Genomic DNA, 27,386 nt, shown 5'->3' with positions numbered 1-27,386 from the left:
TTCCCAAGGAAAATAGTAATCTGTAGAAAATAGCTATAGGTAATATCAGAAGTGAGATGAGACCAGAAGTACTGAGCTAACCAAATTCTTTACTCGGCGAATGTGAATATTCTTGATAGCACACCAACGGTTGGCCCTCTGGTGGCGGTTTCAGAATTTCCCCTCCAAAACGTAAGACGCTCGCGGTGGTAGACGGCTGAACTAGATTCAAGGAGCCGGGTCCGTGTTCCGCCGCTTTAGGTTGAGGGGAAGGGGGTAGGAAATGTTTTTGGAACTCGACCAATTTTTTTCTCTCTAGTTTAAGCGCGTGGGAAGCGGCATAAAATCCTCAAATTTGTTCACTAGTGCCAGGATCTACTATCAATGCTAGAGCCCTTCACTTCTAGTCTCATCTCACTTCTGGTAATATAACGCTACCAGTTTTAGCTTCAAGATTGTACAACCTTAGTCCTAAATGTCCATTCTGTGAGAAAAAGCTAGGGAATATCAAACATATTTTTTAACTGTGGAATAACGCAGAGATTTCTAACTAATATCATAACTTTAATAGAATATTTTAGCCCAAACACAATAAAACAGCTTAGACACACAATAAAACAGTATAAAACACAATAAAACAGTATAAAACACAATAAAACTACATAAAACACAATAAAACTACATAAAACACATTAAAACAGCATAAAACACAATAAAACAGCATAAAACCACATATAACAGAATAAAACAGCATAAAAACACAATACAACGTGTAGTTTGTAGGCAATTTCACACGTATCTAAAACTAAGGCCTAGAGGTCCGTGCACTTGAGCTAAAAAAACTCGCGGATATTTTAAATCCTGAAGATCCTCAACTTTTCTGTCTGTTGTCAGCACGCACAAGGCTTAGTTACATAGAGACCTAGCTGTGCACGTGCTGACAACTGTTGTGGTAACAGAGTGTATACAGAATAAGCTGTCGTTCGAGATAGGGAGTTTCCTATCCTATAGCGTGAAAACAAATTTCCTCACGGTCATTCTTTACCCATGGTAGAACTATTTCCCACCAGGGCCACCAATTTTCGACATAGCCCACTCGATCACGGAAGCTACTAACGCTATATCATAAGTTTATATGATAAGCCCCATAAGTATGACACTATCTATACATCGTAATGCTAGAGAATTACTGAGAACTAGTTCGAGAACGACGCGAGAATTGACTACACGCGGTTATATAGTCCATCTCCTGTACTGAACATTTTGACAGCGCCTCAATCAGTCGTCGCTTTACGACAATCTATGACATTTCATTTCATGACAAGCTCTCAGTAACCAGTGACAAACTTATGGAACATATCTTATGAACTCATACTATAGTATGCGGCAGCCGGAGGCTCTATGCTTTGCCTATGCCACAAACGGCGACTTACACAAGAAACCTTTCCTACACAATAATGACAGCCACCTACCTTTGACGGCATTGAAATAACATGGAGTGCCACTAGTCTATATATGTGGCACGTTTCATGGTGCTGACAGAAGCAGTGTCTAAGTAATAATAATGAAAACCTTTGAACCATTTCAATAAATGAAAATGATCAAATTTAAAAGTTCAAATTGATAAAATATAATTTTAATGCAATAAAATAAATCATTAACATTGAGTAAAACAAAAAAATTGTGGTCTAATAAACATCAAAATGTGAATGTTTGTAATGAGTTGACATCGAACACGATGCCCGCTGATTGCCTTGGATGGAAATTTCCAAAGATATAGAAATTTGGATCGTATTTTTTAAACTAAAATTAGTCCCTTGACAAATTCCCAAAAATGATTAACAGCTTGCAAATGCGCCGCAGGCTGACCACCAGTAACTTGTAAGTCCCGAGGAAGTTTAACAGTTAAAGAAGCCTTAATTTTCTCCCAAAATGTGTGAATTCTCTCTTTCCCCTTAAATTCGGATTTAAAATTTGTAACATCAGGGGCTCCTCTGTAATAATCGGCTAATTGGCGCTGTTGTAAATCATTAAATAATAAATATTAAATGAGCGATCATTTAATTGCCATAATGCCATTATTGCAAATAATAACATATGCCATTATTCCAAATAATAACATATACAAACCATTTCCATTAGTAAATCTTGCGTAAGGAAAGAATCATTGGCAACATTGTAAACCATTTCCATTGGTTTTCCATACTCATTTGGCCGATGCTAAAATAATTAATTTCAGAAGTAAATAATACTTCTCTTCATGAGAGAAGTATATGATTGAAAATACCTCGGGTGGCGGCATGACCCAATAAGCTAAATAATCCGCTTCTAAGCCTTTTTCAATACTGAATGGTGCTGAAGAAAATGGAAATTTAGGTAATTACTTAGTAATAACAGAAGTATATAATACTTCTCTTCGAGAGAAGTGTACCACAAAGCTGGGTGAGTGTAACGCCACTCTTCCCAACATCGGAACATTTAGAGCAAGGTTACTAAACCGAATCACATACGCGATAAATAGTTCCCTCATCATTACTCTATTAGCGCTTAAATATTTGGCAAGACGCGCTTGTGCATTTTGTCCCACGTCAAGACAATCAAGGTTTGTGGGATGATTGCTGGGGATTTAGTGGCAAACGACTATAGAATTTACCTTACAGTGCGATGCCCATTTGTAGTTTGATAAGCGGGAAAGCAAACTAAAAGGGGGAGCCTGGGAAGAATGACGTTACATCAGGGGTTACATTACTAAAGCATAGGGAGGTTACAGAGTGTCATCCTTCTTCTATTATCCCCTTCTGGTAATAATAATAAGTAAGTAACTAACTAGAATTCTTACAGCAAATGAGGCCAATGCATGGAGTATAAGAAGAATCACAATCCCCTTTCATAATGATTTGATATTCAAGTTGATTATCAATGTCCCGAATTGTCGGTTGACGTTTGCTATTAGGATGACTATGATACCATCCAACCAATGTTAAATTACGTCGTTCCAATGACTGCTGAATCTCTTCTTCAACAGCAGTGCTACTTTCCGTATCACCGAGTCTAGATTTGCAAGGAAATGCTTGCAATATTGCCAAATCTGTACAAATAGCGTTAATATTCTGTTGCAATGTTTCTAGACCCATAACAAGAAGCAATATCTAGTTCATTAGGGAGAAGGTATAAGATGCCTAAGTATTCGCGCGCCATAGTCCCACTCCCCCTTTCTAAATACAAGGGGGGACGTAAAAAGAGGCCGGGCTATTTCGCTACACTCTCCTCAGTCGGAAAATATGACTGTAATTTTCGTCATTCGCGTCGCGCTGACGTGAGTTTTCAAGAACCAATGCGATGCTGGTTGTAATTTAGAGGCGGGGATTAACTTCGGACACTATACGTTTGGACTGGAGATAAACTGGGCTAGAAATGTGGCGAATTTATTTACCTTCTCCCTAATAAACTAGATATCACTTCTTGCCCATAATATATTATTACTATGAGAAGCTATGTCCCATGTTCCGCCTAAATAGCCAACAACTTCACTTTTGGTTAAATGGCAGTGAAAATCCTGTTGTTAATGCATAAAATATTAGCACAATTAACGTCTCCCGATCATAAATGCTTAATTACCATCAAAAGAAGACAATTAGTTGCGATTGTAACTGTAAATGGTTGTATACGATCCAATGCACTGAAAGGTGTTGCTAATACCTGCGTATTTGCATTGCTATAGAAACAACGTTAATTTAATTTAATTTAATTTAATTTAACGCAAATTTCTCTCAATTAAATTAATTTAAATGTAGTAATAAAACATTTACTGTTCAATACAGCGATTTCCTAATAAAGCATGATTCATTATTATTCTATCACCAGGTCGGCAACCCGTATCTTGTTTGGAACGTTGATTGCTTTTGCGAAATTAATTAATAATTAAGTTGCGTTAAAAATAAAGGGGTTTTGCAGGATTTACTTTGATCTACTTGTAGTGGGAGGTACTTGTTCAGGTACTGTAGGAAAACTCATGGGTTGTGGTACTAAGTTACCCATATTAGCCATTCCCACCTAAAAAGGCAGTATCCGTAAATTTAAATGAAAAGTTCAGGTAACATAACATTATAGAATGCTGTCAGAAGCGCCGGTGTGACGTCACCCACGCTGTTTTCCCATAAAGAAAAAACAGTAACTGTCATGGCCGCCCATTGCTAAAGGCAGACTCGTGACGTTTAACCTTGGATCTGACGTCACAACTGACAGCACTCAATAGAGTGCTGTCAGAAGCGCCGGTGTGACGTCACCCATGCTGTTTTCCCATAAAGCAAAATCGGTAACTGTCATGGCCGCCCATTGCTAAAGGCAGACTCGTGACGTTTAACCTTGGATCTGACGTCACAACTGACAGCACTCTACACCTTAAAAGAACGGTCTTTTTATAAATATAAAAGGAATAATATTAAAAATAAATAAATGATCTCTTATTACAATATGATAATTAGCATTTTATTAGTCTTAAAAATAATCAAGGACTACTGCCTCGCCATCCGTCATTGTTTTAGTGGCGTCTGCTAGCCCGAACCTCATATCCCTACAGGATTGGTTGAATTTTTACAGGCTGAGAGGGGTAAGGTAGGGCATAACCAACTCGATCACGCACATAAGAGGTTCGATTTAGCAGACGCCAGTAAAATATTGGCGGATGGCGCAGTAGTCCTTGATTGTTTTTAAGACTAATTAAATGCTAATTATTTTATAATAAGAGATCTTTTATTTATTTTTTTAATAATTTTTCCTTTTATATTTAGAAAAAGGCGGATCTTTTAAGGGATAATGTTATGTTATCTGAACTCTTCATTTAAATAGCACTAATTAATAATTATCTCGGATGTTAGTTTTTTTGATAATTACTTACCAAGGGAGAAAGACCAAGTGCCGGATTATTTTTGTGTTTTCTAAACCATGCAGCTTTATAATGGTCTAATTTCTTCCCCCTGTATTTGATCTAAAAATAATAAATTATTTTCAATCCGTAATTTACAAGTTGCATATCTTTATTGCCATTAAAATTAATTTAAAATTGCAATTAACTTACAGAAGACCATCCACAACCAGGTTTCCGATCAGGATTCAATAGCTTTTTACAATGAATAGCCCATGCACTTGGTGACGAAAAAACTTCCTTCGACTCTTGCCAACGAATTTTACCTTCGGGTAATAAATCCCCAACAAATTTGGCACCCTAATATTTATAATGATAATTTTAATTAAAAGCTATTAAGATTCATCTAAAATCCAATAAATTATGCACCTTAATAATTATAACAATTCAGTTCAAATGTCAGATTTGTCAAAAATAAAATACCCAATAGTTCTTACCAAATAGTCTATTGTAAGATGTCCATTTCCAGGTTCCAATATCTTGTCATTTATAAGCATGTTAAGGGTGACACCTCGACCACTGAGCATTCTTTTGTTACGTCGAGAATTGGCATCTTCGTCGTCACCATCAAACTCCTGATCAACATCTGAACCTTCCAGAATCATACTTTCGTCAAGTTCATCTTCCATTTTCTCCATTTCTAATGAAATTATTATTATTATTATTATTATTATTATTATTATTATTATTATTATTATTATTATTATTATTATTATTATTATATTATTATTATTATTAATTATTTGAATGCTGTTAAATGTCTTTCTGTTGATACGGCCTGGCACTGCCGGGCTCTCAGTAACCAGTGACAAACTTATGGAACATTACTTATGAACTTTAACTTATGATTTCATGAACCATGCCGCTAGGCCTTGGCACGTCGGTGGAAATAATAAATAAATTACCTGATATTTTGTTGATCGCCCTTAATATTGAATTGGTCAAGTGTAAAGTTTCAAATTTAATTGATTCGTAGTGACTGTGAAACAATATTTCTGTACACAAAGCCGGCAAGTATCCCAAGGATAAATATGTACTGCAGAATGGGTAACTATCTCGACCGTCGAAGTTGTGGCCCTGGCAACATAGATGGCAAAAACGGCAAGCATCCCAAGGATAAATATGTACTGCAGACTGCAGAATGGGTAACCATCTCGACCGTCGGAGTTGTGGCACTGGCAACGCAGATGGCAAAGCCGCCAAAAGGGCAACATGAGTCACTGACTTGCCACTCCCTCAAATCGTGAAGTTGGGAATGCCATAATTTGCTAGCGAAGGAATTAAGCAAATGGCTTGCAATATAGAGCTATTTCAGAGGGGGTAATGGCTACGTCACCAATGCTATTTGCGCATAGAGAAAACCTTCATAAAATGTCCGCCCTACACTCAAAGGCAGACCCAAATTTCGTAGCAGACGAAATTTTTCCCCCAATGAAATAGCTCTATAGCATAACCATAAAGATCAATTTATGGCAAGAGAGTAAATAGGGAGAAATTCAAGGGTGGTTCCACATTTGCCGTTTTCCATTGCCATTTTCAATGGACACTACTAATTTGCATAAGTTTACAGCATACCAATTTTTTTGCATAAGTCCGCCATTTTCAAAAGTTAACTTCCAAAAAACTAATTTACATAAATTCTTAAAACTTTTTCTTGCATAAAGCCAGTATTTTCAAAAGTTTGCAGCCAATATACTAATTTGCATAAAATTCCCCAGCAAACTTGCTACAAGAATACTAATTTGCATAAATTTACCGATGAAACTCATGGTTTTTTCAAGGAAACCTATTAAATTAATTACGCTCATAATTTAGCGATTAATTTTATAACATAATATCAAAGGTTTCACAGGTTTCAAACAAAATTTGTATTTTGCATAAAATTGAAATTTAAAGCAAACTTGATGAAACTCACGATTTTTTCAAGGAAACCTATTAAGTTAGTTACAACGTTAATTTAAAATTTCCATTTTGGATTTATATAACCATTCCACAAATGAAATTTTTATTTTCTTAACATTTGAGTTTTTAACAGGGATTTTTGACATGAATAATGTTTAACAATGGATGGTGGAATAAAGTATAAATAGATATAGGGATCTGGGAGTCTTCGACTGCCTGTTCTTAGCTTAGCTTCGCTTAGCTTCCCTTCGCTTAGAGTGGCTAGAGTGGTTTAGAGTGGTTTAGAGTGGTTTAGAGTAGCTTAGAGTGGTTTAGAGTGGTTTAGAGTGGCATAGAGTGGTTTAGAGTGGTTTAGAGTGGCTTAGAGTGGCTAGAGTGGTTTAGAGTGGTTTAGAGTGGCTTAGAGTGGTTTAGAGTGGTTTAGAGTGGTTTAGAGGGGTTAAGAATGGCTTAGAGTGGTTTAGAGTGGTTTAGAGTGGCTTAGAGTGGTTTAGAGTGGCTTAGAGTGGTTTAGAGTGGCTTAGAGTGGTTTAGAGTGTTTTAGAGTGGCTTAGAGTGGCTAGAGTGGTTTAGAGTGGTTTAGAGTGGCTTAGAGTGGTTTAGAGTGGTTTAGAGTGGCTAGAGTGGTTTAAAATGGTTTAGAGTGGCTTAGAGTGGAAAGAGTGGTTTAGAGTGGTTTAGAGTGGCTTAGAGTGGCTAGATGGGTTTAGAGTGGTTTAGAGTGGCTTAGAGTGGCTAGAGTGGTTTAGAGTGATTTAGAGTGGCTTAGAGTGGCTTAGAGTGGTTTAGCTTAGCTCAGCTTCGCTTCGTTTAGCTTAGCTTAGCCTCGCTTAGCTTAGCTTAGCTTAGCTTCGCTTAGCTTAGCTTCGCTTCGCTTAGATTAGCTTCGCTTAGCTTGGTTTCGCATAGCTTAGCTTAGCTTAGCATAGCTTAGCTTAGCATAGCATAGCATAGCATAGCATAGCTTAGCTTAGCTTAGCATAGCTTAGCTTAGCTTAGCTCAGCATAGCTTAGCTTAGCTTAGCATAGCATAGCATAACATAGCATAGCTTAGCTTAGCATAGCATAGCTTAGCTTAGCTTAGCATAGCTTGGCATAGCTTAGCATAGCTTGGCATAGCTTAGCTAAGCTTAGCTTAGCTTAGCATAGCATAGCATAGCTTAGCTTAGCATAGCATAGCATAGCTTAGCTTAGATTAGCATAGCAAAGCATAGCTTAGCTTAGCTTAGCATAGCATAGCTTAGCTTAGCATAGCATAGCTTAGCATAGCTTAGCATAGCATAGCATAGCTTAGCTAAGCTTAGCTTAGCATAGCATAGCATAGCTTAGCTTAGCTTAGCTTAGCATAGCATAGCATAGCATAGCTTAGCTTAGCTTAGCTTAGCATAGCATAGCTTAGCATAGCATAGCATAGCTTAGCTTAGCATAGCAATAGCTTAGCTTAGCTTAGCATAGCATAGCATAGCATAGCTTAGCTTAGCTTAGCTTAGCATAGCATAGCTTAGCTTAGCTTAGCTTAGCATAGCATAGCTTAGCATAGCTTAGCATAGCATAGCATAGCATAGCATAGCATAGCATAGCATAGCTTAGCTTAGCTTAGCATAGCATATCATAGCTTAGCATAGCCTAGCATAGCATAGCATAGCTTAGCTTAGCTTAGCATAGCTTAGCATAGCATAGCTTAGCTTAGCATAGCTTAGCTTAGCTTAGCTTAGCTTAGCTTTGCATAGCATAGCATAGCTTAGCTTAGCATAGCTTAGGTTAGCTTAGCTTAGCTTGGCTTAGCATAGCATAGCTTAGCTTAGCTTAGCATAGCAAAGCATAGCTTAGCTTAGCATAGCTTAGCTTAGCATAGCATAGCTTAGCTTAGCTTAGCTTAGCATAGCATAGCTTAGCATAGCATAGCATAGCTTAGCTTAGCATAGCAATAGCTTAGCTTAGCTTAGCATAGCATAGCATAGCATAGCTTAGCTTAGCTTAGCTTAGCATAGCATAGCTTAGCTTAGCTTAGCTTAGCATAGCATAGCATATCATAGCTTAGCATAGCATAGCATAGCATAGCATAGCTTAGCTTAGCTTAGCATAGCATATCATAGCTTAGCATAGCCTAGCATAGCATAGCATAGCTTAGCTTAGCTTAGCATAGCTTAGCATAGCATAGCTTAGCTTAGCATAGCTTAGCTTAGCTTAGCTTAGCTTAGCTTTGCATAGCATAGCATAGCTTAGCTTAGCATAGCTTAGGTTAGCTTAGCTTAGCTTGGCTTAGCATAGCATAGCTTAGCTTAGCTTAGCATAGCAAAGCATAGCTTAGCTTAGCATAGCTTAGCTTAGCATAGCTTAGCATAGCTTAGCTTAGCTTAGCTTAGCATAGCTTAGCTTAGCATAGCTTAGCTTAGCATAACATAGCTTAGCATAACATAGCTTAGCTTAGCTTAGCATAGCTTAGCATAGCATAGCATATCATAGCATAGCTTAGCTTAGCTTAGCATAGCATAGCATAGCTTTGCTTAGCATAGCATAGCTTAGCATAGCTTAGCATAGCTTAGCATAGCATAGCATAGCTTAGCTTAGCATAGCATAGCTTAGCTTAGCTTAGCATAGCTTAGCATAGCATAGCATAGCATAGCATAGCTTAGCTTAGCTTAGCATAGCATAGCATAGCTTAGCTTAGCTTAGCTTAGCATAGCTTAGCTTAGCATAGATTAGCTTAGCTTAGCTTAGCTTTGCATAGCATAGCATAGCATAGCTTAGCTTAGCTTAGCATAGCTTAGCTTAGCATAGCTTAGCATAGCTTAGCTTAGCTTAGCTTAGTTTAGCTTAGCTTAGCATAGCATAGCATAGCTTAGCTTAGCTTAGCATAGCAAAGCATAGCTTAGCTTAGCATAGCATAGCATGGCATAGCTTAGCTTAGCATAGCATAGCATAGCTTAGCTTAGCATAGCATAGCATAGCATAGCATAGCATAGCATAGCATAGCATAGCATAGCTTAGCTTAGCATAGCTTAGCTTAGCATAGCTTAGCATAGCTTAGCATAGCATAGCTTAGCATAGCTTAGCATAGCTTAGCATAGCTTAGCATAGCTTAGCATAGCATAGCATAGCATAGCATAGCATAGCATAGCTTAGCTTAGCTTAGCATAGCAATAGCTTAGCTTAGCATAGCAATAGCTTAGCTTAGCTTAGCTTAGCATAGCATAGCATAGCATAGCTTAGCTTAGCTTAGCTTAGCAGAGCATAGCTTAGCTTTGCATAGCATAGCATAGCTTACCTTAGCATAGCTTAGCATAGCATAGCATAGCTTACCTTAGCATAGCTTAGGTTAGCATAGCTTAGAATAGCTTAGCTTAGCTTAGCTTAGCATAGCATAGCATAGCTTAGCTTAGCTTAGCATAGCAAAGCATAGCATAGCTTAGCTTAGCTTAGCTTAGCAGAGCATAGCTTAGCTTTGCATAGCATAGCATAGCTTACCTTAGCATAGCTTAGCATAGCATAGCATAGCTTACCTTAGCATAGCTTAGGTTAGCATAGCTTAGAATAGCTTAGCTTAGCTTAGCTTAGCATAGCATAGCATAGCTTAGCTTAGCTTAGCATAGCAAAGCATAGCTTAGCTTAGCTTAGCATAGCAAAGCATAGCTTAGCTTAGCTTAGCATAGCTTAGCATAGCTTAGCTTAGCTTAGCATAGCATAGCTTAGCTTAGCTTAGCTTAGCTTTGCATAGCATAGCATAGCTTAGCTTAGCATAGCTTAGGTTAGCTTAGCTTAGCTTGGCTTAGCATAGCATAGCTTAGCTTAGCTTAGCATAGCAAAGCAAAGCATAGCTTAGCTTAGCATAGCAAAGCATAGCTTAGCTTAGCTTAGCATAGCTTAGCTTAGCATAGCTTAGCTTAGCTTAGCTTAGCATAACATAGCTTAGCTTAGCTTAGCATAGCTTAGCTTAGCATAGCTTAGCATAGCATAGCATAGCATAGCATAGCATAGCTTAGCTTAGCTTAGCATAGCATAGCATAGCTTTGCTTAGCATAGCATAGCTTAGCATAGCATAGCATAGCTTAGCTTAGCTTAGCTTAGCATAGCATAGCTTAGCTTAGCTTAGCATAGCTTAGCATAGCATAGCATAGCATAGCATAGCATAGCATAGCTTAGCTTAGCTTAGCATAGCATAGCATAGCTTAGCTTAGCTTAGCATAGCTTAGCATAGCATAGCTTAGCTTAGCATAGCTTAGCTTAGCTTAGCTTAGCTTTGCATAGCATAGCATAGCTTAGCTTAGCTTACCTTAGCATAGCTTAGCTTAGCATAGCTTAGCATAGCTTAGCTTAGCTTAGCATAGCATAGCATAGCTTAGCTTAGCTTAGCATAGCAAAGCATAGCTTAGCTTAGCTTAGCTTAGCATAGCATAGCATGGCATAGCTTAGCTTAGCATAGCATAGCATAGCTTAGCTTAGCATAGCATAGCATAGCATAGCATAGCATAGCATAACATAGCATAGCATAACATAGCATAGCATAGCTTAGCTTAGCATAGCTTAGCTTAGCATAGCTTAGCATAGCTTAGCATAGCATAGCTTAGCATAGCTTAGCTTAGCATAGCATAGCATAGCATAGCATAGCTTAGCTTAGCTTAGCATAGCTTAGCTTAGCTTAGCTTAGCATAGCTTAGCTTAGCTTAGCATAGCATAGCTTAGCTTAGCATAGCATAGCTTAGCTTAGCTTAGCATAGCTTGGCATAGCTTAGCTTAGCTTAGCTTAGCATAGCTTAGCTAAGTTTAGCTTAGCTTAGCATAGCATAGCATAGCTTAGCTTAGCTTAGCATAGCAAAGCATAGCTTAGCTTAGCTTAGCATAGCTTAGCTTAGCTTAGCTTAGCATAGCTTAGCTTAGCTTAGCATAGCTTAGCTTAGCTTAGCTTAGCTTTGCATAGCATAGCATAGCTTAGCTTAGCATAGCTTAGGTTAGCTTAGCTTAGCTTGGCTTAGCATAGCATAGCTTAGCTTAGCCTAGCATAGCAAAGCAAAGCATAGCTTAGCTTAGCTTAGCCTAGCATAGCAAAGCAAAGCATAGCTTAGCATAGCTTAGCTTAGCTTAGCTTAGCTTAGCTTTGCATAGCATAGCATAGCTTAGCTTAGCATAGCTTAGCTTAGCTTTGCATAGCATAGCATAGCTTAGCTTAGCATAGCTTAGGTTAGCTTAGCTTAGCTTGGCTTAGCATAGCATAGCTTAGCTTAGCTTAGCATAGCAAAGCATAGCTTAGCTTAGCATAGCTTAGCTTAGCATAGCTTAGCATAGCTTAGCTTAGCTTAGCTTAGCATAGCTTAGCTTAGCATAGCTTAGCTTAGCATAACATAGCTTAGCATAACATAGCTTAGCTTAGCTTAGCATAGCTTAGCATAGCATAGCATATCATAGCATAGCTTAGCTTAGCTTAGCATAGCATAGCTTAGCATAGCATAGCTTAGCATAGCTTAGCATAGTTTAGCATAGCATAGCATAGCTTAGCTTAGCATAGCATAGCTTAGCTTAGCTTAGCATAGCTTAGCATAGCATAGCATAGCATAGCATAGCTTAGCTTAGCTTAGCATAGCATAGCATAGCTTAGCTTAGCATAGATTAGCTTAGCTTAGCTTAGCTTTGCATAGCATAGCATAGCATAGCTTAGCTTAGCTTAGCATAGCTTAGCTTAGCATAGCTTAGCATAGCTTAGCTTAGCTTAGCTTAGTTTAGCTTAGCTTAGCATAGCATAGCATAGCTTAGCTTAGCTTAGCATAGCAAAGCATAGCTTAGCTTAGCATAGCATAGCATGGCATAGCTTAGCTTAGCATAGCATAGCATAGCTTAGCTTAGCATAGCATAGCATAGCATAGCATAGCATAGCATAGCATAGCATAGCATAGCTTAGCTTAGCATAGCTTAGCTTAGCATAGCTTAGCATAGCTTAGCATAGCATAGCTTAGCATAGCTTAGCATAGCTTAGCATAGCTTAGCATAGCATAGCATAGCATAGCTTAGCTTAGCTTAGCATAGCAATAGCTTAGCTTAGCATAGCAATAGCTTAGCTTAGCTTAGCTTAGCATAGCATAGCATAGCATAGCTTAGCTTAGCTTAGCTTAGCAGAGCATAGCTTAGCTTTGCATAGCATAGCATAGCTTACCTTAGCATAGCTTAGCATAGCATAGCATAGCTTACCTTAGCATAGCTTAGGTTAGCATAGCTTAGAATAGCTTAGCTTAGCTTAGCTTAGCATAGCATAGCATAGCTTAGCTTAGCTTAGCATAGCAAAGCATAGCTTGACTTAGCTTAGCATAGCAAAGCATAGCTTAGCTTAGCTTAGCATAGCTTAGCTTAGCTTAGCATAGCATAGCTTAGCTTAGCTTAGCTTAGCTTTGCATAGCATAGCATAGCTTAGCTTAGCATAGCTTAGGTTAGCTTAGCTTAGCTTGGCTTAGCATAGCATAGCTTAGCTTAGCTTAGCATAGCAAAGCAAAGCATAGCTTAGCTTAGCATAGCAAAGCATAGCTTAGCTTAGCTTAGCATAGCTTAGCTTAGCTTAGCTTAGCATAACATAGCTTAGCTTAGCTTAGCATAGCTTAGCTTAGCATAGCTTAGCATAGCATAGCATAGCATAGCATAGCATAGCTTAGCTTAGCTTAGCATAGCATAGCATAGCTTTGCTTAGCATAGCATAGCTTAGCATAGCATAGCATAGCTTAGCTTAGCTTAGCTTAGCATAGCATAGCTTAGCTTAGCTTAGCATAGCTTAGCATAGCATAGCATAGCATAGCATAGCATAGCTTAGCTTAGCTTAGCATAGCATAGCATAGCTTAGCTTAGCTTAGCATAGCTTAGCATAGCATAGCTTAGCTTAGCATAGCTTAGCTTAGCTTAGCTTAGCTTTGCATAGCATAGCATAGCTTAGCTTAGCTTACCTTAGCATAGCTTAGCTTAGCATAGCTTAGCATAGCTTAGCTTAGCTTAGCATAGCATAGCATAGCTTAGCTTAGCTTAGCATAGCAAAGCATAGCTTAGCTTAGCTTAGCTTAGCATAGCATAGCATGGCATAGCTTAGCTTAGCATAGCATAGCATAGCTTAGCTTAGCATAGCATAGCATAGCATAGCATAGCATAGCATAACATAGCATAGCATAACATAGCATAGCATAGCTTAGCTTAGCATAGCTTAGCTTAGCATAGCTTAGCATAGCATAGCTTAGCATAGCTTAGCTTAGCATAGCATAGCATAGCATAGCATAGCTTAGCTTAGCTTAGCATAGCTTAGCTTAGCTTAGCTTAGCATAGCTTAGCTTAGCTTAGCATAGCATAGCTTAGCTTAGCTTAGCTTAGCATAGCTTAGCTTAGCTTAGCTTAGCATAGCTTAGCTTAGCTTAGCATAGCTTAGCTTAGCTTAGCTTAGCTTTGCATAGCATAGCATAGCTTAGCTTAGCATAGCTTAGGTTAGCTTAGCTTAGCTTGGCTTAGCATAGCATAGCTTAGCTTAGCCTAGCATAGCAAAGCAAAGCATAGCTTAGCTTAGCTTAGCCTAGCATAGCAAAGCAAAGCATAGCTTAGCTTAGCATAGCAAAGCATAGCTTAGCTTAGCTTAGCATAGCTTAGCTTAGCTTAGCTTAGCTTAGCTTAGCATAACATAGCTTAGCTTAGCTTAGCATAGCTTAGCTTAGCATAGCTTAGCATAGCATAGCATAGCATAGCATAGCTTAGCTTAGCTTAGCTTAGCATAGCATAGCATAGCATAGCATAGCTTTGCTTAGCATAGCATAGCTTAGCATAGCTTAGCATAGCATAGCATAGCTTAGCTTAGCTTAGCTTAGCATAGCATAGCTTAGCTTAGCTTAGCATAGCTTAACATAGCATAGCATAGCATAGCATAGCTTAGCTTAGCTTAGCATAGCATAGCATAGCATAGCTTAGCTTAGCTTAGCATAGCTTAGCATAGCATAGCTTAGCTTAGCATAGCTTAGCTTAGCTTAGCTTAGCTTTGCATAGCATAGCATAGCTTAGCTTAGCTTAGCATAGCTTAGCATAGCTTAGCTTAGCTTAGCATAGCATAGCATAGCTTAGCTTAGCTTAGCATAGCAAAGCATAGCTTAGCTTAGCTTAGCATAGCTTAGCTTAGCATAGCATAGCATAGCTTAGCTTAGCTTAGCATAGCAAAGCATAGCTTAGCTTAGCATAGCATAGCATGGCATAGCTTAGCTTAGCATAGCATAGCATAGCTTAGCTTAGCATAGCATAGCATAGCATAGCATAGCATAGCATAGCTTAGCTTAGCATAGCTTAGCTTAGCATAGCTTAGCATAGCTTAGCATAGCATAGCTTAGCATAGCTTAGCATAGCTTAGCATAGCTTAGCATAGCATAGCATAGCATAGCATAGCATAGCATAGCATAGCATAGCTTAGCTTAGCTTAGCATAGCAATAGCTTAGCTTAGCATAGCAATAGCTTAGCTTAGCTTAGCTTAGCATAGCATAGCATAGCATAGCTTAGCTTAGCTTAGCTTAGCAGAGCATAGCTTAGCTTTGCATAGCATAGCATAGCTTACCTTAGCATAGCTTAGCATAGCATAGCATAGCTTACCTTAGCATAGCTTAGGTTAGCATAGCTTAGAATAGCTTAGCTTAGCTTAGCTTAGCATAGCATAGCATAGCTTAGCTTAGCTTAGCATAGCAAAGCATAGCTTGACTTAGCTTAGCATAGCAAAGCATAGCTTAGCTTAGCTTAGCATAGCTTAGCTTAGCTTAGCATAGCATAGCTTAGCTTAGCTTAGCTTAGCTTTGCATAGCATAGCATAGCTTAGCTTAGCATAGCTTAGGTTAGCTTAGCTTAGCTTGGCTTAGCATAGCATAGCTTAGCTTAGCTTAGCATAGCAAAGCAAAGCATAGCTTAGCTTAGCATAGCAAAGCATAGCTTAGCTTAGCTTAGCATAGCTTAGCTTAGCATAGCTTAGCTTAGCTTAGCTTAGCATAACATAGCTTAGCTTAGCTTAGCATAGCTTAGCTTAGCTTAGCATAGCTTAGCTTAGCATAGCTTAGCATAGCATAGCATAGCATAGCATAGCATAGCTTAGCTTAGCTTAGCATAGCATAGCATAGCTTTGCTTAGCATAGCATAGCTTAGCATAGCATAGCATAGCTTAGCTTAGCTTAGCTTAGCATAGCATAGCTTAGCTTAGCTTAGCATAGCTTAGCATAGCATAGCATAGCATAGCATAGCATAGCATAGCTTAGCTTAGCTTAGCATAGCATAGCATAGCTTAGCTTAGCTTAGCATAGCTTAGCATAGCATAGCTTAGCTTAGCATAGCTTAGCTTAGCTTAGCTTAGCTTTGCATAGCATAGCATAGCTTAGCTTAGCTTACCTTAGCATAGCTTAGCTTAGCATAGCTTAGCATAGCTTAGCTTAGCTTAGCATAGCATAGCATAGCTTAGCTTAGCTTAGCATAGCAAAGCATAGCTTAGCTTAGCTTAGCTTAGCATAGCATAGCATGGCATAGCTTAGCTTAGCATAGCATAGCATAGCTTAGCTTAGCATAGCATAGCATAGCATAGCATAGCATAGCATAACATAGCATAGCATAACATAGCATAGCATAGCTTAGCTTAGCATAGCTTAGCTTAGCATAGCTTAGCATAGCATAGCTTAGCATAGCTTAGCTTAGCTTAGCTTAGCATAGCATAGCATAGCTTAGCTTAGCTTAGCATAGCAAAGCATAGCTTGACTTAGCTTAGCATAGCAAAGCATAGCTTAGCTTAGCTTAGCATAGCTTAGCTTAGCTTAGCATAGCATAGCTTAGCTTAGCTTAGCTTAGCTTTGCATAGCATAGCATAGCTTAGCTTAGCATAGCTTAGGTTAGCTTAGCTTAGCTTGGCTTAGCATAGCATAGCTTAGCTTAGCTTAGCATAGCAAAGCAAAGCATAGCTTAGCTTAGCATAGCAAAGCATAGCTTAGCTTAGCTTAGCATAGCTTAGCTTAGCTTAGCTTAGCATAACATAGCTTAGCTTAGCTTAGCATAGCTTAGCTTAGCATAGCTTAGCATAGCATAGCATAGCATAGCATAGCATAGCTTAGCTTAGCTTAGCATAGCATAGCATAGCTTTGCTTAGCATAGCATAGCTTAGCATAGCATAGCATAGCTTAGCTTAGCTTAGCTTAGCATAGCATAGCTTAGCTTAGCTTAGCATAGCTTAGCATAGCATAGCATAGCATAGCATAGCATAGCTTAGCTTAGCTTAGCATAGCATAGCATAGCTTAGCTTAGCTTAGCATAGCTTAGCATAGCATAGCTTAGCTTAGCATAGCTTAGCTTAGCTTAGCTTAGCTTTGCATAGCATAGCATAGCTTAGCTTAGCTTACCTTAGCATAGCTTAGCTTAGCATAGCTTAGCATAGCTTAGCTTAGCTTAGCATAGCATAGCATAGCTTAGCTTAGCTTAGCATAGCAAAGCATAGCTTAGCTTAGCTTAGCTTAGCATAGCATAGCATGGCATAGCTTAGCTTAGCATAGCATAGCATAGCTTAGCTTAGCATAGCATAGCATAGCATAGCATAGCATAGCATAACATAGCATAGCATAACATAGCATAGCATAGCTTAGCTTAGCATAGCTTAGCTTAGCATAGCTTAGCATAGCATAGCTTAGCATAGCTTAGCTTAGCATAGCATAGCATAGCATAGCATAGCTTAGCTTAGCTTAGCATAGCTTAGCTTAGCTTAGCTTAGCATAGCTTAGCTTAGCTTAGCATAGCATAGCTTAGCTTAGCTTAGCTTAGCATAGCTTAGCTTAGCTTAGCTTAGCATAGCTTAGCTTAGCTTAGCATAGCTTAGCTTAGCTTAGCTTAGCTTTGCATAGCATAGCATAGCTTAGCTTAGCATAGCTTAGGTTAGCTTAGCTTAGCTTGGCTTAGCATAGCATAGCTTAGCTTAGCCTAGCATAGCAAAGCAAAGCATAGCTTAGCTTAGCTTAGCCTAGCATAGCAAAGCAAAGCATAGCTTAGCTTAGCATAGCAAAGCATAGCTTAGCTTAGCTTAGCATAGCTTAGCTTAGCTTAGCTTAGCTTAGCTTAGCATAACATAGCTTAGCTTAGCTTAGCATAGCTTAGCTTAGCATAGCTTAGCATAGCATAGCATAGCATAGCATAGCTTAGCTTAGCTTAGCTTAGCATAGCATAGCATAGCATAGCATAGCTTTGCTTAGCATAGCATAGCTTAGCATAGCTTAGCATAGCATAGCATAGCTTAGCTTAGCTTAGCTTAGCATAGCATAGCTTAGCTTAGCTTAGCATAGCTTAGCATAGCATAGCTTAGCTTAGCATAGCTTAGCTTAGCTTAGCTTAGCTTTGCATAGCATAGCATAGCTTAGCTTAGCTTACCTTAGCATAGCTTAGCTTAGCATAGCTTAGCATAGCTTAGCTTAGCTTAGCATAGCATAGCATAGCTTAGCTTAGCTTAGCATAGCAAAGCATAGCTTAGCTTAGCTTAGCTTAGCATAGCATAGCATGGCATAGCTTAGCTTAGCATAGCATAGCATAGCTTAGCTTAGCTTAGCTTAGCATAGCATAGCATGGCATAGCTTAGCTTAGCATAGCATAGCATAGCTTAGCTTAGCTTAGCTTAGCTTTGCATAGCATAGCATAGCTTAGCTTAGCTTACCTTAGCATAGCTTAGCTTAGCATAGCTTAGCATAGCTTAGCTTAGCTTAGCATAGCATAGCATAGCTTAGCTTAGCTTAGCATAGCAAAGCATAGCTTAGCTTAGCTTAGCTTAGCATAGCATAGCATGGCATAGCTTAGCTTAGCATAGCATAGCATAGCTTAGCTTAGCATAGCATAGCATAGCATAGCATAGCATAGCATAACATAGCATAGCATAACATAGCATAGCATAGCTTAGCTTAGCATAGCTTAGCTTAGCATAGCTTAGCATAGCATAGCTTAGCATAGCTTAGCTTAGCATAGCATAGCATAGCATAGCATAGCTTAGCTTAGCATAGCTTAGCTTAGCATAGCTTAGCATAGCATAGCTTAGCATAGCTTAGCTTAGCATAGCATAGCATAGCATAGCATAGCTTAGCTTAGCTTAGCATAGCTTAGCTTAGCTTAGCTTAGCATAGCTTAGCTTAGCTTAGCATAGCATAGCTTAGCTTAGCTTAGCTTAGCATAGCTTAGCTTAGCTTAGCTTAGCATAGCTTAGCTTAGCTTAGCATAGCTTAGCTTAGCTTAGCTTAGCTTTGCATAGCATAGCATAGCTTAGCTTAGCATAGCTTAGGTTAGCTTAGCTTAGCTTGGCTTAGCATAGCATAGCTTAGCTTAGCCTAGCATAGCAAAGCAAAGCATAGCTTAGCTTAGCTTAGCCTAGCATAGCAAAGCAAAGCATAGCTTAGCTTAGCATAGCAAAGCATAGCTTAGCTTAGCTTAGCATAGCTTAGCTTAGCTTAGCATAGCATAGCTTAGCTTAGCTTAGCTTAGCTTTGCATAGCATAGCATAGCTTAGCTTAGCATAGCTTAGGTTAGCTTAGCTTAGCTTGGCTTAGCATAGCATAGCTTAGCTTAGCTTAGCATAGCAAAGCAAAGCATAGCTTAGCTTAGCATAGCAAAGCATAGCTTAGCTTAGCTTAGCATAGCTTAGCTTAGCATAGCTTAGCTTAGCTTAGCTTAGCATAACATAGCTTAGCTTAGCTTAGCATAGCTTAGCTTAGCTTAGCATAGCTTAGCATAGCATAGCATAGCATAGCATAGCATAGCTTAGCTTAGCTTAGCATAGCATAGCATAGCTTTGCTTAGCATAGCATAGCTTAGCATAGCATAGCATAGCTTAGCTTAGCTTAGCTTAGCATAGCATAGCTTAGCTTAGCTTAGCATAGCTTAGCATAGCATAGCATAGCATAGCATAGCATAGCATAGCTTAGCTTAGCTTAGCATAGCATAGCATAGCTTAGCTTAGCTTAGCATAGCTTAGCATAGCATAGCTTAGCTTAGCATAGCTTAGCTTAGCTTAGCTTAGCTTTGCATAGCATAGCATAGCTTAGCTTAGCTTACCTTAGCATAGCTTAGCTTAGCATAGCTTAGCATAGCTTAGCTTAGCTTAGCATAGCATAGCATAGCTTAGCTTAGCTTAGCATAGCAAAGCATAGCTTAGCTTAGCTTAGCTTAGCTTAGCTTAGCATAGCATAGCATGGCATAGCTTAGCTTAGCATAGCATAGCATAGCTTAGCTTAGCATAGCATAGCATAGCATAGCATAGCATAGCATAACATAGCATAGCATAACATAGCATAGCATAGCTTAGCTTAGCATAGCTTAGCTTAGCATAGCTTAGCATAGCATAGCTTAGCATAGCTTAGCTTAGCATAGCATAGCATAGCATAGCATAGCTTAGCTTAGCTTAGCATAGCTTAGCTTAGCTTAGCTTAGCATAGCTTAGCTTAGCTTAGCATAGCATAGCTTAGCTTAGCATAGCATAGCTTAGCTTAGCTTAGCATAGCTTGGCATAGCTTAGCTTAGCTTAGCTTAGCATAGCTTAGCTAAGTTTAGCTTAGCTTAGCATAGCATAGCATAGCTTAGCTTAGCTTAGCATAGCAAAGCATAGCTTAGCTTAGCTTAGCATAGCTTAGCTTAGCTTAGCTTAGCATAGCTTAGCTTAGCTTAGCATAGCTTAGCTTAGCTTAGCTTAGCTTTGCATAGCATAGCATAGCTTAGCTTAGCATAGCTTAGGTTAGCTTAGCTTAGCTTGGCTTAGCATAGCATAGCTTAGCTTAGCCTAGCATAGCAAAGCAAAGCATAGCTTAGCTTAGCTTAGCCTAGCATAGCAAAGCAAAGCATAGCTTAGCTTAGCATAGCAAAGCATAGCTTAGCTTAGCTTAGCATAGCTTAGCTTAGCTTAGCTTAGCTTAGCTTAGCATAACATAGCTTAGCTTAGCTTAGCATAGCTTAGCTTAGCATAGCTTAGCATAGCATAGCATAGCATAGCATAGCTTAGCTTAGCTTAGCTTAGCATAGCATAGCATAGCATAGCATAGCTTTGCTTAGCATAGCATAGCTTAGCATAGCTTAGCATAGCATAGCATAGCTTAGCTTAGCTTAGCTTAGCATAGCATAGCTTAGCTTAGCTTAGCATAGCTTAACATAGCATAGCATAGCATAGCATAGCTTAGCTTAGCTTAGCATAGCATAGCATAGCTTAGCTTAGCTTAGCATAGCTTAGCATAGCATAGCTTAGCTTAGCATAGCTTAGCTTAGCTTAGCTTAGCTTTGCATAGCATAGCATAGCTTAGCTTAGCTTAGCATAGCTTAGCATAGCTTAGCTTAGCTTAGCATAGCATAGCATAGCTTAGCTTAGCTTAGCATAGCAAAGCATAGCTTAGCTTAGCTTAGCATAGCTTAGCTTAGCTTAGCTTAGCATAACATAGCTTAGCTTAGCTTAGCATAGCTTAGCATAGCTTAGCTTAGCTTAGCATAGCATAGCATAGCTTAGCATAGCTTAGCATAGCATAGCATAGCTTAGCTTAGCATAGCATAGCTTAGCTTAGCTTAGCATAGCTTAGCATAGCATAGCATAGCATAGCATAGCTTAGCTTAGCTTAGCATAGCATAGCATAGCTTAGCTTAGCTTAGCATAGCTTAGCATAGCATAGCTTAGCTTAGCATAGCTTAGCTTAGCTTAGCTTAGCTTTGCATAGCATAGCATAGCTTAGCTTAGCTTAGCTTAGCATAGCTTAGCTTAGCATAGCTTAGCATAGCTTAGCATAGCATAGCATAGCTTAGCTTAGCTTAGCATAGCAAAGCATAGCTTAGCTTAGCTTAGCATAGCATAGCATGGCATAGCTTAGCTTAGCATAGCATAGCATAGCTTAGCTTAGCTTAGCTTAGCATAGCTTAGCTAAGCTTAGCTTAGCTTAGCATAGCATAGCATAGCTTAGCTTAGCTTAGCATAGCAAAGCATAGCTTAGCTTAGCATAGCAATAGCTTAGCTTAGCTTAGCATAGCATAGCATAGCATAGCTTAGCTTAGCTTAGCTTAGCTTAGCTTAGCAGAGCATAGCTTAGCTTTGCATAGCATAGCATAACTTACCTTAGCATAGCTTAGGTTAGCATAGCTTAGAATAGCTTAGCTTAGCATAGCATAGCTTAGCTTAGCTTAGCATAGCAAAGCATAGCTTAGCTTAGCTTAGCTTAGCATAGCTTAGCTTAGCTTAGCATAGCATAGCTTAGCTTAGCTTAGCTTAGCATAGCATAGCATAGCATAGCTTAGCTTAGCTTAGCATAGCATAGCATAGCTTAGCTAAGCATAGCATAGCTTAGCATAGCTTAGCATAGCTTAGCATAGCTTAGCATAGCTTAGCATAGCATAGCATAGCATAGCATAGCATAGCTTAGCATAGCTTAGCATAGCATAGCATAGCATAGCATAGCTTAGCTTAGCTTAGCATAGCTTAGCATAGCATAGCTTAGCTTAGCATAGCTTAGTTTAGCTTAGCTTAGCTTTGCATAGCATAGCATAGCTTAGCTTAGCTTAGCTTAGCATAGCTTAGCTTAGCTTAGCTTAGCTTTGCATAGCATAGCATAGCTTAGCTTAGCTTAGCATAGCTTAGCATAGCTTAGCTTAGCTTAGCATAGCATAGCATAGCTTAGCTTAGCTTAGCATAGCAAAGCATAGCTTAGCTTAGCTTAGCATAGCTTAGCTTAGCATAGCTTAGCTTAGCTTAGCTTAGCTTAGCTTAGCATAACATAGCTTAGCTTAGCTTAGCATAGCTTAGCATAGCTTAGCTTAGCTTAGCATAGCATAGCATAGCTTAGCATAGCTTAGCATAGCATAGCATAGCTTAGCTTAGCATAGCATAGCTTAGCTTAGCTTAGCATAGCTTAGCATAGCATAGCATAGCATAGCATAGCTTAGCTTAGCTTAGCATAGCATAGCATAGCTTAGCTTAGCTTAGCATAGCTTAGCATAGCATAGCTTAGCTTAGCATAGCTTAGCTTAGCTTAGCTTAGCTTTGCATAGCATAGCATAGCTTAGCTTAGCTTAGCTTAGCATAGCTTAGCTTAGCATAGCTTAGCATAGCTTAGCATAGCATAGCATAGCTTAGCTTAGCTTAGCATAGCAAAGCATAGCTTAGCTTAGCTTAGCATAGCATAGCATGGCATAGCTTAGCTTAGCATAGCATAGCATAGCTTAGCTTAGCTTAGCTTAGCATAGCTTAGCTAAGCTTAGCTTAGCTTAGCATAGCATAGCATAGCTTAGCTTAGCTTAGCATAGCAAAGCATAGCTTAGCTTAGCATAGCAATAGCTTAGCTTAGCTTAGCATAGCATAGCATAGCATAGCTTAGCTTAGCTTAGCTTAGCTTAGCTTAGCAGAGCATAGCTTAGCTTTGCATAGCATAGCATAACTTACCTTAGCATAGCTTAGGTTAGCATAGCTTAGAATAGCTTAGCTTAGCATAGCATAGCTTAGCTTAGCTTAGCATAGCAAAGCATAGCTTAGCTTAGCTTAGCTTAGCATAGCTTAGCTTAGCTTAGCATAGCATAGCTTAGCTTAGCTTAGCTTAGCATAGCATAGCATAGCATAGCTTAGCTTAGCTTAGCATAGCATAGCATAGCTTAGCTAAGCATAGCATAGCTTAGCATAGCTTAGCATAGCTTAGCATAGCTTAGCATAGCTTAGCATAGCATAGCATAGCATAGCATAGCTTAGCATAGCTTAGCATAGCATAGCATAGCATAGCATAGCTTAGCTTAGCTTAGCATAGCTTAGCATAGCATAGCTTAGCTTAGCATAGCTTAGTTTAGCTTAGCTTAGCTTTGCATAGCATAGCATAGCTTAGCTTAGCTTAGCTTAGCATAGCTTAGCTTAGCTTAGCTTAGCTTTGCATAGCATAGCATAGCTTAGCTTAGCTTAGCATAGCTTAGCATAGCTTAGCTTAGCTTAGCATAGCATAGCATAGCTTAGCTTAGCTTAGCATAGCAAAGCATAGCTTAGCTTAGCTTAGCATAGCTTAGCTTAGCATAGCTTAGCTTAGCTTAGCTTAGCTTAGCTTAGCATAACATAGCTTAGCTTAGCTTAGCATAGCTTAGCATAGCTTAGCTTAGCTTAGCATAGCATAGCATAGCTTAGCATAGCTTAGCATAGCATAGCATAGCTTAGCTTAGCATAGCATAGCTTAGCTTAGCTTAGCATAGCTTAGCATAGCATAGCATAGCATAGCATAGCTTAGCTTAGCTTAGCATAGCATAGCATAGCTTAGCTTAGCTTAGCATAGCTTAGCATAGCATAGCTTAGCTTAGCATAGCTTAGCTTAGCTTAGCTTAGCTTTGCATAGCATAGCATAGCTTAGCTTAGCTTAGCTTAGCATAGCTTAGCTTAGCATAGCTTAGCATAGCTTAGCATAGCATAGCATAGCTTAGCTTAGCTTAGCATAGCAAAGCATAGCTTAGCTTAGCTTAGCTTAGCATAGCATGGCATAGCTTAGCTTAGCATAGCATAGCATAGCTTAGCTTAGCTTAGCTTAGCATAGCTTAGCTAAGCTTAGCTTAGCTTAGCATAGCATAGCATAGCTTAGCTTAGCTTAGCATAGCAAAGCATAGCTTAGCTTAGCATAGCAATAGCTTAGCTTAGCTTAGCATAGCATAGCATAGCATAGCTTAGCTTAGCTTAGCTTAGCTTAGCTTAGCAGAGCATAGCTTAGCTTTGCATAGCATAGCATAGCTTACCTTAGCATAGCTTAGGTTAGCATAGCTTAGAATAGCTTAGCTTAGCATAGCATAGCTTAGCTTAGCTTAGCATAGCAAAGCATAGCTTAGCTTAGCTTAGCTTAGCATAGCTTAGCTTAGCTTAGCATAGCATAGCTTAGCTTAGCTTAGCTTAGCATAGCATAGCATAGCATAGCTTAGCTTAGCTTAGCATAGCATAGCATAGCTTAGCTAAGCATAGCATAGCTTAGCATAGCTTAGCATAGCTTAGCATAGCTTAGCATAGCTTAGCATAGCTTAGCATAGCTTAGCATAGCTTAGCATAGCTTAGCATAGCTTAGCATAGCATAGCATAGCATAGCATAGCTTAGCATAGCTTAGCATAGCATAGCATAGCATAGCATAGCTTAGCTTAGCTTAGCATAGCTTAGCATAGCATAGCTTAGCTTAGCATAGCTTAGTTTAGCTTAGCTTAGCTTTGCATAGCATAGCATAGCTTAGCTTAGCTTAGCTTAGCATAGCTTAGCTTAGCATAGCTTAGCATAGCTTAGCTTAGCTTAGCATAGCATAGCTTAGCTTAGCTTAGCATAGCAAAGCATAGCTTAGCTTAGCTTATCTTAGCATAGCTTAGCTTAGCATAGCTTAGCTTAGCTTAGCTTAGCATAGCTTAGCTTAGCTTAGCATAGCATAGCATAGCATAGCATGGCACAGCTTAGCTTAGCATAGCTTAGCTTAGCTTAGCATAGCATAGCATAGCCTAGCATGGCATAGCTTAGCTTAGCATAGCATAGCATAGCTTAGCTTAGCATAGCATAGCATAGCATAGCATAGCATAGCATAGCATAGCTTAGCTTAGCATAGCTTAGCTTAGCATAGCTTAGCATAGCATAGCATAGCTTAGCATAGCTTAGCTTAGCATAGCTTAGCATAGCTTAGCTTAGCTTAGCTTAGCATAGCATAGCATAGCTTAGCTTAGCATAGCATAGCTTAGCATAGCTTAGCATAGCTTAGCATATCTTAGCATATCTTAGCATAGCATAGCTTAGCTTAGCTTAGCTTAGCATAGCTTAGCATAGCTTAGCATAGCTTAGCTTAGCTTAGCTTAGCTTAGCATAGCATAGCATAGCTTAGCTTAGCTTAGCATAGCAAAGCATAGCTTAGCTTAGCTTAGCATAGCATAGCATGGCATAGCTTAGCTTAGCATAGCATAGCATAGCATAGCATAGCATAGCATAGCATAGCTTAGCTTAGCATAGCTTAGCTTAGCATAGCTTAGCATAGCATAGCATAGCTTAGCATAGCTTAGCTTAGCATAGCTTAGCATAGCTTAGCTTAGCTTAGCTTAGCATAGCATAGCATAGCTTAGCTTAGCATAGCATAGCTTAGCATAGCTTAGCATAGCTTAGCATAGCATAGCTTAGCTTAGCTTAGCATAGCATAGCTTAGCATAGCTTAGCATAGCTTAGCATAGCTTAGCATAGCTTAGCATAGCTTAGCATAGCATAGCATAGCATAGCATAGCATAGCTTAGCTTAGCATAGCATAGCATAGCTTAGCTTAGCATAGCAATAGCTTAGCTTAGCATAGCATAGCATAGCATAGCTTAGCTTAGCAGAGCATAGCTTAGCTTTGCATAGCATAGCATAGCTTACCTTAGCATAGCTTAGGTTAGCATAGCTTAGCATAGCTTAGCTTAGCTTAGCATAGCATAGCATAGCTTAGCTTAGCATAGCATAGCTTTGCTTAGCTTAGCATAGCTTAGCATAGCATAGCATAGCATAGCATAGCTTAGCTTAGCTTAGCATAGCATAGCATAGATTAGCTTAGCTTAGCATAGCATAGCTTAGCATAGCTTAGCATAGCATAGCATAGCTTAGCATAGCTTAGCATAGCATAGCATAGCATAGCATAGCTTAGCTTAGCTTAGCATAGCTTATCATAGCATAGCTTAGCTTAGCATAGCTTAGCTTAGCTTAGCTTTGCATAGCATAGCATAGCTTAGCTTAGCTTATCTTAGCATAGCTTAGCTTAGCATAGCTTAGCATAGCTTAGCATAGCTTAGCTTAGCTTAGCTTAGCTTAGCTTAGCATAGCATAGCTTAGCTTAGCTTAGCATAGCAAAGCATAGCTTAGCTTAGCTTATCTTAGCATAGCTTAGCTTAGCATAGCTTAGCTTAGCTTAGCTTAGCTTAGCATAGCTTAGCTTAGCGTAGCATAGCTTAGCATAGCTTAGCATAGCTTAGCTTAGCTTAGCTTAGCAAAGCAGAGCTTAGCTTAGCTTAGCATAGCAAAGCATAGCTTAGCTTAGCATAGCATAGCATAGCTTAGCTTAGCTATGCTATGCTAAGCTATGCTATGCTATGCTATGCTATGCTATGATAAGCTAAGCTAAGCTATGCTATGCTATGCTATGCTATGCTAAGCTATGCTAAGCTATGCTATGCTAAGCTAAGCTATGCTATGCTATGCTATGCTAAGCTAAGCTAAGCTATGCTATGTTATGCTATGCTATGCTATGCTATGCTATGCTAAGCTAAGCTAAGCTAAGCTAAGCTATGCCAAGCTATGCTAAGCTAAGCTATGCTAAGCTAAGCTATGCTATGCTAAGCTATGCTATGCTATGCTAAGCTATGCTAAGCTAAGCTATGCTAAGCTAAGCTATGCTATGCTAGGCTATGCTATGCTATGCTAAGCTAAGCAATGCTATGCTATGCTAAGCTAAGCTATGCCATGCTATGCTATGCTATGCTATGCTAAGCTAAGCTAAGCTAAGCTAAGCTATTCTAAGCTATGCTAAGCTAAGCTAAGCTAAGCTACGCTAAGCTGAGCTATGCTATGCCAAGCTATGCTACGCTAAGCTATGCTATGCTATTCTAAGCTATGCTAAGCTAAG

At 39.1% G+C, this 27,386-nt stretch overlaps 1 protein-coding gene across 1 annotated transcript; it reads right to left on the bottom strand.

Moving 5' to 3' along the window:
- Positions 1-1,593: 1,593 nt before the first annotated feature.
- LOC149618637 (MPN domain-containing protein-like) lies at positions 1,594-6,312 on the bottom strand. The gene is made up of 12 exons (XM_089854038.1): positions 5,809-6,312; positions 5,341-5,543; positions 5,057-5,203; positions 4,877-4,966; positions 3,941-4,032; positions 3,789-3,878; positions 3,598-3,694; positions 3,463-3,535; positions 2,819-3,067; positions 2,267-2,334; positions 2,110-2,199; positions 1,594-1,996 (listed from the first exon to the last, which is right to left on the bottom strand). The coding sequence occupies exons 2-12, from the start codon at positions 5,539-5,541 to the stop codon at positions 1,778-1,780; spliced, it is 1,416 nt and encodes a 471-aa protein (XP_089710164.1). The 5' UTR covers positions 5,542-5,543; positions 5,809-6,312; the 3' UTR covers positions 1,594-1,777.
- Positions 6,313-27,386: the final 21,074 nt, after the last annotated feature.

Source organism: Phalangium opilio, unplaced genomic scaffold (genome assembly GCF_054372755.1).
Source record: "Phalangium opilio isolate 3A_F unplaced genomic scaffold, DU_Popi_V2 ptg000209l_1, whole genome shotgun sequence".
Lineage (NCBI taxonomy): Eukaryota > Metazoa > Arthropoda > Arachnida > Opiliones > Phalangiidae > Phalangium > Phalangium opilio.
Note: the sequence above shows the minus strand (reverse complement) of the source record. Positions and strands in the feature narration are given on the sequence as shown.

Bases quoted from the DNA above. Each gene is read 5' to 3' on its own strand.
- LOC149618637 (XM_089854038.1), bottom strand. From the start codon at position 5,541: ATGGAGAAAATGGAAGATGAACTTGACGAAAGTATGATTCTGGAAGGT. The intron at 4,033-4,876 runs GTAAGTAATTAT...CTGCCTTTTTAG, and splicing joins CACTTGGTCTTTCTCCCTTG to GTGGGAATGGCTAATATGGG. The intron at 3,068-3,462 runs GTAATAATATAT...CTATTTGTACAG, and splicing joins ATGGGACATAGCTTCTCATA to ATTTGGCAATATTGCAAGCA.